The sequence below is a fragment of the Diabrotica undecimpunctata genome, chromosome 4 (genome assembly GCF_040954645.1).
Source record: "Diabrotica undecimpunctata isolate CICGRU chromosome 4, icDiaUnde3, whole genome shotgun sequence".
Lineage (NCBI taxonomy): Eukaryota > Metazoa > Arthropoda > Insecta > Coleoptera > Chrysomelidae > Diabrotica > Diabrotica undecimpunctata.
In genome coordinates this window covers 32,317,400-32,328,169 of record NC_092806.1, presented here as the reverse complement: position 1 = coordinate 32,328,169, position 10,770 = coordinate 32,317,400, and the positions used below count along the sequence as shown (strand labels likewise).

At 33.4% G+C, this 10,770-nt stretch overlaps 1 protein-coding gene across 3 annotated transcripts in view; it reads right to left on the bottom strand.

Moving 5' to 3' along the window:
* Nucleotides 1-3,241: 3,241 nt before the first annotated feature.
* The window catches only part of DCTN1-p150 (dynactin subunit 1), a 53,476-nt gene continuing 45,947 nt past the window's right edge, over nucleotides 3,242-10,770 (bottom strand). For all 3 annotated transcript variants that reach the window (XM_072529296.1, XM_072529297.1, XM_072529298.1), the window contains 3 exons: nucleotides 10,442-10,689; nucleotides 7,825-8,058; nucleotides 3,242-3,488 (listed from right to left, as the gene is read on the bottom strand). In XM_072529296.1, coding sequence (XP_072385397.1) covers nucleotides 3,342-3,488; nucleotides 7,825-8,058; nucleotides 10,442-10,689 — 629 coding nt within the window. In that variant the 3' untranslated portion in view covers nucleotides 3,242-3,341. The remainder of the gene's footprint in view (nucleotides 3,489-7,824; nucleotides 8,059-10,441; nucleotides 10,690-10,770) is intronic.

Genomic DNA, 10,770 nt, shown 5'->3' with positions numbered 1-10,770 from the left:
AGAGTTTCAGGTAGGTGATGGGAAGATATTTCGTAATTTTGAAAATCAGGCTTGTGAGCCAAACCTTGTCAAAGGCTTGGATAATGTCTAGAAAGGCAGCTGTGCAGTAGTTTGCTTTCTATTGCAGAATTTATGGAGTGTACTACTTTGTGAACCTGCTGTATCGTTGAGTGTTCATTTCGAAAGCCAAATTGGTGGTTGGGTATCCATTCCTCCGTATTGTGGTCCGAGTTAATTTTTTGTAACAGTAATCTTTCAAGTATTTTGGATGCGATAGGTAGTAGATGAAACTATGAGTCTCTCATATGATGAAACCTCATTTGACCGTAGAATGGCATTGAAGATGAGAGTAAATAGTATGATTCCTTTATCCCGTAGTTCCTTTATCATCTTCGATGTTATTTTGTCCAGCCCAGGAAATTTTTTAATGTTGAAATATTTAATTTCTTGTTGAACTTCGTTTTTGATTAGTGGTCTGATTACTGGTATGCTCGCTGGAATGATATTTATGTCTCTTTAAAAGATGAAGTCGAGTAAGCCTTAACTCGTAACGTAATATAACATCCTTAAATATTTGAACGGCGATGGATGTAAACTTTTATAGAGGGTGGCATATTATGCTCTACATAGTTTAGAGACATGGTATCTATTTTCTGACATCTAAAGTAGAGAGCACTACGCAACTTTGATTAAGAATCCTGTATATCTTCAGTTTTGGCACTGATCAGTTCTTTTTGAACATCTAGAAGAAACAATTCAACCACATTACCATCCTAAAAAATAAAAATTGAATTGGAAATCCTCAATAAGCCTCACAAGATCCCTTGTAAGGACTGCGACAAATGATACATCGGTCAAACCAGTAGGGGAATACAGGTTAGAGAAGAAGAACATCGAAAGAAAAGAAAAGATGGCAAAGATGCTAGCCAATACGAGACGACCAAAGACTTCCAATTGTAAGGAAACCAACTCTATAACGTAGAAATCAAACACGAAACCGTTAATATATTATTATTTCTTTATAGAAGTTTTCCATCTTTTGTATATAAACAAAGATGTTCCTTTACTGGCTCTCTCTTCACTTCAATATATATTACTATATGTCTCCGATTTTCTGAAATTTTTAAGACTTTTTAATTTTAGATTATTGATGTAACGTCTGCTGTCATTTCTTTTAATTCCTTAACTAAAGGAATTCCTTTAATTCCTTTAAATGACTTTAAAGTCATTTAAAAGATAATACCCCGTCACTCCAAGTTGCTGTTTTTATCGTATCGCTAATCAAAGGTGATTTATCCTTTTTCTTTTTAAATTACACTCATTTCAAATCTACTCCTAATTATAAATCGCCAACTTATAATTAGACATCAGACATAAGACATCACTATTATTACAATAATATTAACTATATAAAAATACAATTATAATTTCGGTATAGATGTGTATGCTGTGAGCTCAGCTGAACGTTTGCGTCCAAATCAAATCGCAATTGATTCCAGCGCACACCGTCGACGTACACTGCTATCGGTCTACAGTACGCGCAACTAAGCAGAACTTAACAAACCGTTATCATAGAGAACCTTCCCTTTGATTTTGACGAACGTGCGCAGCGTTCGACTGACTGTGAGTTATGCGTCGCTCACTGTTCTAACAAACCATAGCTTTAGGGAAATAAAACGATTGTGCGTTGGTTTGACGGGTTAGGTTAATAAAATAAGAAATAGATAAGATAGAAATCAAAATCTTGTACATACGATACTAGAGGGGCGCCAATTCTTGTTTTCAATACCAAAATCCTAACAAAATGACCACCACCTCCCAATCGCTTTCTTAACTAGTTTTAAATTCTCCTGACAATTAATTTTGTATATAGTTGACTATATTACAGTATTGTGCGAATTAATGTGAACAGAGATCGAAATTCAGATTTCATAAGTTGGCACACCTACTGTGCCTATTCTGTCAACTGTTTTACCAAAAAAAAACAACCTAACCTCAAAACCTTATTAGTATATTGTTCAAAACACGTACTTTTATATGATTATTATATTTTGTTGTATCTCAGGTTATGTGCAAGTTGGTGTTATTTTCATTGATTTAACTGTGCAATCAGGTTTAACTTTTTAATATGGATATCACTCCTAGGAAAAGAGAAAGGATCATAACACTTAGTGAGCATACACCAATGACTCAGAGGGACATTGCAAAGGAGCGTTGTGTAAGTTTGGGTGCAGTAAATAAAATAATTAAACAAGAAAAGGAAACATGGTCAGTTGAAGTGCATCGGAAAGGAAAATGTGGAAGAAAACGGAAGACTACTCATCGAGATGAAGCCTTTCTTTTGAGCGATAGCAAACTTCATCCCAGAAAAACAAGTTATGACCTACATCAAGATTTAGAAAAGGCTGGAATAAAAATTCACGACTCCGGTACGCAGAAGTCTCTTAGAAGGAGGGAGGAGAGCCGTGAGACCACAGAAGAAACAACCTCTGACAGCGCCTATGATGAAAAAAGACTAAATTGGGCAAAAAAATACGCTCATTGGAGTGCAGAAGATTGGAGAAAAGTGTTATTTTCTGATGCGACCCACTTGCTAGTGCAGGGCCAGCGACCAAAATTCGTACGAAAGGCAGCCAATGAGTCACTTTCAGCTAGCCATATTAACTAAACAGTTAAACATCCCACCAAAAAAATGTTCTGGAGCTGTTTTTAATAATCAGGAACTGGCACTCTTATTCCTATTGAAGGTATGATGAACAGTGAAAAGTACAAAGTCATGCTAGGGCAACGCTTAGCTATAGAAAATTTGTGGGCAATATATAAGGCTAAACTGCAAAAATTTGACTGTATGACAAAAACAAAAATGGTGGAAGCAGTGATTAAGGTGTGGTTTAAAGATGAAGCAATCACAAACAATTGCAAAAAACTTGTGGATTCCATGCCTAGAAGACTCCAGGAAGTCATAAAAGTAAAAGGGGGACATATTAAATACTAATTAATCAAAAAATCTCATGCAAGTGTAACTAAATTTACCTTTGGCCTAAATAAATCATATTTACAAATTAATTCTGTTTGTTCACATTAATTCGCACAATACTGTAGGTTCCAGAAGTCCTAGATTTTGTCTTATTGCCCTGTGGACGTATTAGCGTTCCTTTTAGGTTGTATAAACTTGTATTACAGAAATACTTTTATAGCAGAAAGTATTTCCAAGTTGTATGGATAAAACCCGACGACAAAATACAATGATATAGTGTATAGGTTTATTAAAGCCATCATTTTGATAATTTAGTAATATTGCTTACAAATAAATTAAATACATTATATAATTCAGTAAAAAATTATTTAGCTACAAGCGTACGAAGAATTTTTTGCATACTATCAAAATCAAGATCCAGATTTACTATTTTTGGGTTTTCGCTTGGCGGAAGAAGTTCTTTGGAGATTTTAACGAAACCTACGTTAACAGGTTTGCTCTCATTAAGCGCCTAAAACAAAAAAATTATTATGATACAATCAACTAGTGTAAATCGAATTAAAATTATACATGATTACTTTTTAAGTACTGCACGTCACCAATGACTCTTCTACATCATCACAGTACGAGTATAACCAACTATTTAAAAATTGTCTAACGATAAATATAGAATTATTTTGATTCAGATAAAGATCAAACAATCCAGTCAAATTAGACAAAAAAGGGCTAACCTTGCATGGCGAGTTACCACAAATTTTATTATTCTAACCTTGAGGAGGAGCCAATAGCAGTTTAAATTTAAAATCGCGATCGAATTCCGCCGCCGCGTTTGCCGCCATCTTGAATTTAAAGGAGCCGTTTTTGCCGCCATTTTCAACTTTTCGGCAAAAATAATTGTAAGGACTAAAATTGTTACAAATGCATAGTATAAAGTATAAGTATTGAATTATCTCGTTTATTATCAATTTTACGACATACAATGTACATAAACAAAAACAGAGAGAATTATATTTTATAGAATTTTGATTTCTTTGATTTTTTGTGCCCAATCAACATTTAAGCCTATGACAAGTCTAACGAGACACAAGTGATGTACCAACCCTAGGCGCGGACGTCATCAGCCTTAAATAAGAACGAAGCTTTCTCGTGAACAAAGGCTCAGTTTGTCGATCGACGGTCTTCGGAGAAGACGCACTGCAATCAAAATGGAAGTGTTTTGTGTGTAAACAAGCTACAACCGAAAATAATGTTACAGTGAAAAAAAAACGTGGTGTTCAAACCATTTTATGATCAAGCATTATTCGTGATGATGAAAAACGTAAGTGTCAGAAAAGTTATGCGAACAAGAGGCTAGCCGAATTGTCACGTAGAATAAGTACTGACGCATCTCGATTATCACCACCATCAACATCATTTTACCAAAAAAAAATGAAAGAGATCAAAATTGTATAAAATATAATTCTCCCCATTTTTGTTTAAGTACATTAATGTCATTACACGTTACAAGTTAAAAATAAACGAGATAATTAAATAATTATGCTTTGTCACTATTTTCTCCCTTAATATTGTTCTGAAGCTATTTTCTTGTGGAATTTTAAAGTAATTACTATTTAAATGGGAATAAGCCACAATTAAAGGTTAAAGTACGTTTATTGACGTTTCAATTTCCACTTTGGAAATCGTTCTCAAAATACAAACATTAGTAAATTAAACAAATTTTGTTTTTTTTTGTTACTTGGTGAAAAATTCTTCTAATAATTTAATTTTATCTGACTCCTTTATATTGATAATTCAGACATACATTATACATTTTAAACTAGAAGACTTTAAAATGATATTGCCAATATTGTTGACTTACGTTTCTGGGACGACTTTACTTGTAAGATAGTTCATTCGATTATTATCCGACAAGCGAGAGCTGGCGGGTTGCGCGTAGAACAAATTGAAAAGTGAAAGGGATTGCTCATTTCTATTGCTGTCGGCTAGGAGTTCACATCGTGGGATTAGTGCTAGATTTCTGACAGTGTTGTCAAGTATTTACATTTTTATTTGGAGTGGCTATATTATAAACTATTATTTATATTTATTAAAATGGCAAGTGTATTAAAAGGCAAACCTTTGGTATCTCAAGCACGAGAAATAATTTTCAATGTTTTTAAGTTTCCAACCGAAGAAGCTAATGCAGATAAAGTCTAAAGATCGATACACATATACGAGCCAAACGGTATGCATACGGTATGCGAACGCTATATTCGTTAATGTGTACGAAAGAAAAAACCGCTTGCGTACTGTATGAGTACTGTTTCATCGTGACTCGTCGCGAACCAAATTGTTGCGGTTTATTCCACAACTTCAAAAGAAGCTCGTCTTTCAGTTTGGACGGCGCTACTATTAGACGCAGCGAACATTTTTATTGTCTCATCAAATCGACATTGTGTGAATGACGTGTTCCTTCCTAGAGAGATGTGAGAAAACAGTAAACTGATTATTGTACATATTTTTATTTTTGTTAGAAACAGAAACACGATAAATCAGTACCCAAATTATAAATAAAATGAATCATTTCTCACATGTGTGTTCGTTGTTGGTTTTATCGCTTTCCACGGATCGAGATAAGTATGCGATCAGTACGATGTAGATATATTTTCAAGGATCTGTACGCGTACGATACGTATACCGTTTGGCTCGCATATCTGCACGCGACTTTAGTTAATTTAAAAAAGATACAAGAACGTGTAGCTCATTTAACTGGTAATTATAATACTCATTTTCAAAATAAATTGAGCTTTAAATAATTTAATTTAAGTTAAGTTACAATCAATAAATAAATAAAAAATTACAGTGCATTAGATTATCAGTAAATAATGTGAAACACATGTGAAATAGAAATGACATAAAAATTGAAATGTATTTCTCCTATATGTTTATTTACTATAGATATGCTGGACACTTTAATATTTCGATACGTTGCATTTTTCATAAATGGGAAACAAAATATGATATTGTACGCAATGATATCACAAGATAAAAGGTCGATAATACTTGAGTTTATCGTCTGGCTTATAAAAACAAACAAAAAACGCGTGTTCTGTGTTGTGTTTAGTTTAGTAATCATTAAGACATAATTTGTATCTGTCCGCGATACATACAAAAATACCTTCCCTTTGAGAATTATTTACGTTTTACGAAAATAAATATTATTAACAGTTTTTTCTACGTTTTATTCAATATTATTATTTTTATTTTGTTTTCGTGGTAAATAAGTTTATCACACAACGCATCCACACATCCACAGAACATATCTATTAACGTAATTTTCAGATCCCAACTAAATTTTTGATAGGGCAACTACGCATTTGTGACACTCGCGATTAAGTACCTCTCCTATCTCTCTTAGAATAAGTCCTTTTCTATTTTCGCGCAGCTCACCCGCCAGCTCTCGCTTGTCGCATTGTACATGAAATCAACTTTAAATTGAGAATATCCGACAGAAAAAATAATAGCATGTAATTCGTCTTTAAAAAGACAATCACATGCCATGATGACAGTAAAATTCTCCTGTTAGTAATTCCATAGTAAATTATGAGGGAAAACCAGGAAAAAACCTAATAGGAACGCAACTCAACAATATTGGCAATATCTTTTTAAAGTCGTCTACTTTAAAATGAATGTCTGTCTGAAATGTCAATATAAATGAGTCAGATAAAATTAATCACCAAGTAACAAAAAAACAAAATTTGTTTAATTTACTACTGTTTGTATTTTGAGAATGATTTCCGAAGTGGAAATTGATACGTCAATAAACTTACTTTAACCTTTAATTGTGGCTTTTCTCCCCCTTAACTCGGAAAATATCGACCGCGCGGAAAAAATTCAAAAAAGAAATTGTAGGGAATCCTTTTTATCTGGACCTTGTTGACCAGAACTTGAAGACTGGGCAATGTCTTCCTAGTTTTCAATCCATTTCTAAATCAAAACTGGTTACTTCTAATTTCCTATTGTTCTTCAACCGCGAAGTTTTTCTTCGTCGTGGATCGCGTTTGCATCCTATTTTCGGTTGCATAATGTGTAGCAACCTAAATTTGGAGCCTCTCATTACATGTCCGAGGTACTCCCGCGTTGATTATTGATGCTTTATATAATCTCAGTGGTCTTGCTAAGACGTTCGAGTATTGTGGAGTTTAGAATCTTCTCCATGCAAGAAACTTTTAAAATTCTTCTATAGTACCACATTTGGAAAGCTTCACAGGGTTTAAGATCACTGTTATTCACAGTCCAAGTCTCGGCATCATAAAGTAAGTTCGAGAACACAAAGCAGCGAAGTAGACGTACGTGCAATGACAATTTTAGGTGTCTACAACTACATAATACCTTGGAAATCCTTCTGAAAGCTGCTTTGGCTTGCTCAATTTTGGATCTAATTTAACCATGACTCTTTGCGTTACAATTTAACTTATATCCAGGGTAAACATTTGATCAACTTGCTAAAATTTTGTACTATTTACATATACAGATGGATTTATATTCTGTTGTTTACTTATTACGAGTATTTTGGTTTTCCGTATGTTCAGATCTAGACCTGCTTCTACAGTTCTCCACGACATTGCCAAGAAATGTTTTTAAAAAAGTTCATTTGTGAAAATTCTGTTTGAGTAACTGTTAAAAAGCACGGGCGACAAGATGCTCCTCTTTTAATATTAAGAGCCTGTGATTTCATACCGTCTACTAAATAAGCTGCTGTTTGATTCCAATAAAAATTTGCAATTATTCTAACCACACACTAATACATCTAAAATTACATTTTTACAAAAATTCTATTTTAACACCCCGATTAATTCCTTACTTACTTTTGTCATTTCTTTTGTCGGGAAAGTGGTCAAATCAGCTTCTACCTTTCCACCAACCTTCCTCCTAACTATTTCAGCAGCCACTTTGGCCTGGAATTCTTCTTTTGCCTTGTTGAAAGCTAGCAACTGATTTTGTTCTTCGGCAAAATGGCGCTTCCAAGCAGCAGGGCCGTTACCGGGCTTTAATTTGTATATAGACGGGAAAGTAGGCTTTGCCAGGTTCATCAAAATTTCCTAAAAGGACACAGAGCATATTTTAACAGTTATACCAGCAGTTATTGACAATACCTATACTAACTATACTATACTCATCATAATAGTAAAATAAATTATGGAATTCTTAAAATCATAAAACGTGTAAATTAGAAAACAGAATAGTGGCTCCCTTTAAGTAACACTCGATTATTTATTAAATTGTATTTGAAAAAATACTTTCGATGTTTTATATTTGCCTATAAGTCATCTCCTAGTTTGAATATCAGTCAGATGAAAGAAATTATATTCTATAAAAATGAGGATGATTTTACCACGCATTAATTTAATAAGCGATGACCACTGTAAAAACAAATGATAAAAAAAAAACTAAATACATCGAGTCAAGCGTCTCAAAGGTTGTAGTCATAGAATGAGAGGAGTCCTGGGCGCAACCAGGATTGTTTTCAGGGGGGTTCATTTGCATCTACACATACTATTAACCAATATAAAATATAGAACTATACATGTATAGCTACGTCCTTTCTTCCCGGACAGGGGGATGCAATTGTAACATTCTTGAACCTAGCTGCCGGCGCCCATGAGAGGAATCGATATTTTTTAGACCAAATGATTAATTATTATCGAATATTTATAAAATCAAGATTCTCTCTCCTGCTGACCCACTATGAAGCTTCTTCAAATTTAAAATTTTTTAAACTGTTTGTCTTTTAAATCATGAATGTGTTGCCTGTGTGAGGCCATTTCAAATAAGTAAAAAGAAATAAAATAAGATGAAGTTAAATGTGTCGATAGCAATTAAAGTAAATTGTATACTCACGCTTAATCAAGCCATTAAGAGCGATGCTGGGAATATTTATATTCCACTATGCATCAACAATTTACCCATATAACTTACCATTTTCGTATATAAATAAAATAAGACTTACTCACAATCAATTTAATTTTACTACCAAAACGACCGGTTTCGCTTTCTACACTTTGCAAAACATCTTCAGGTCAAACGGTACAAAGTAAATTAAATGGTGCCGGTACAAGAATTATTAGTTAATGATTCGGAAAACATAGTTCAAACTATCCTGTATTGCTGATGATGGGTGATCTTCGGTTTTTTTATTGTAACTGTTTGATAATTAGCAGGGAAGGTTCTTGAGGGGAGAGATGTTAACAAATGAAATAGGAATAAGGTATAATGTGATTGTTTAATGAAAGTGATGTTTTATATTATTTAAATTATTAAAAGTTATTTATATTTATTCAAAAGATATATTTTTTAGAAATGTGTGTTAATTTATTGAAAATTTTTTTATTAAAAGGATAGTTCTATGATAATGAATGAAATTAGATGTACAATTCTGTGGGTGTGCAATTTCTTCAACTTGTAATTATCAAATTTCTTTGATAAAGTTGAATTTGATTTCTGTTTAGGCAGAAAATTGTGATGTCAGATATGTTAAAATTAATAAAACTAAAACAATTAAAGACACTTAGGGACAAAGAGAACACAATTAAAAGGACAAAACAGACATTAAATTTTAAAATGGGGGCTTATTGGCACTACATCACTTAGTAGGAGAGGAACTGGTAAAAAACTGGTCAAAAAAAACTTAGTTTTTACGTTCCTCTCCTAAGAGCGAAAATACTTGGGCAAGATTTAATAAAAAACTATGCTCGATATCTACCTTTTATTTGATTAAAGTTCATTTATTCGAGTATTCAACCATATATCACTTTAAAATCAAGATAGTAGGATAGAAAAGTGTAGTGTGCTAAAAGGTAAGCAGATAAAATTCCTTAATTTCAGAATTAGGGTGAACGAGTCCATGATACACATTTGCAACAAGGCAAACACAATAAAAAAGGAGAGACCATTAAGTTCATCTTCATAAATTTGTTCGTAGGTTTTTGAAAGTAGAGAAGAAGAGAGACCATCACATAAAATGCAGATCGACGATTCTAGAATTTGATGAAAAGTAAGAAGCAACTTGGTGAAGTTTGATGACGTTATCATAATATAAAGATATATACCGAAGATAACAGCAGCAAGAGTAGCGATATATCATTCTTTAATTAAACGCAATTTTTAATGGAACGACAATCAGTAGTAGTGTAAGGTAGTAAGGCTATTGAGCAGCCCCTCCGCACCTCGTCTAATAAGATCTCTTCTATGTATCCTTTCGCGTGTTGAGTAAATGCATTGTTACTATATAAAGTCGAGTAGTCTTATATAGACACGAGAATATCTTTTAATAGAAACATTTCGTGTCCAGTGAGTTCCCAATCCACAACTGTTAGTTACAACAGATCGATACCGGCGAAAATTATGGAATTATTTATATTATTCAAGCGTGTTGAAAAAAAACGGCAGACTCGTCACATTCAAAGAATACGGAAAAGTACAAACCTGTTGTAGAGCTGCTCCTTGCTTAAACAATCCTTCCAAAACGGAGTCTGGTGTGCTTTTGAAAGTTGGTAGAGGTTGCATGCTATCTAGCATGTCCTTAAGCTTTTGGTTCTCCAGTTTGATTCTTTGGTTACGCTCTTGATGGAATACTTTTCGAAGGCTATCGATTTCTTGCATAAGCAATGGAGAATCTTTAACAACAGCGGGAAGCGTGGGACCAACTGATTGGAGAGATGGTAGTTGAGTACCTAATACATATACAAATAAGCAAAATAAAACTAAAAACAACAGTGAAACATTAAAATTATTTGTTAGGTGGTAATTAAATT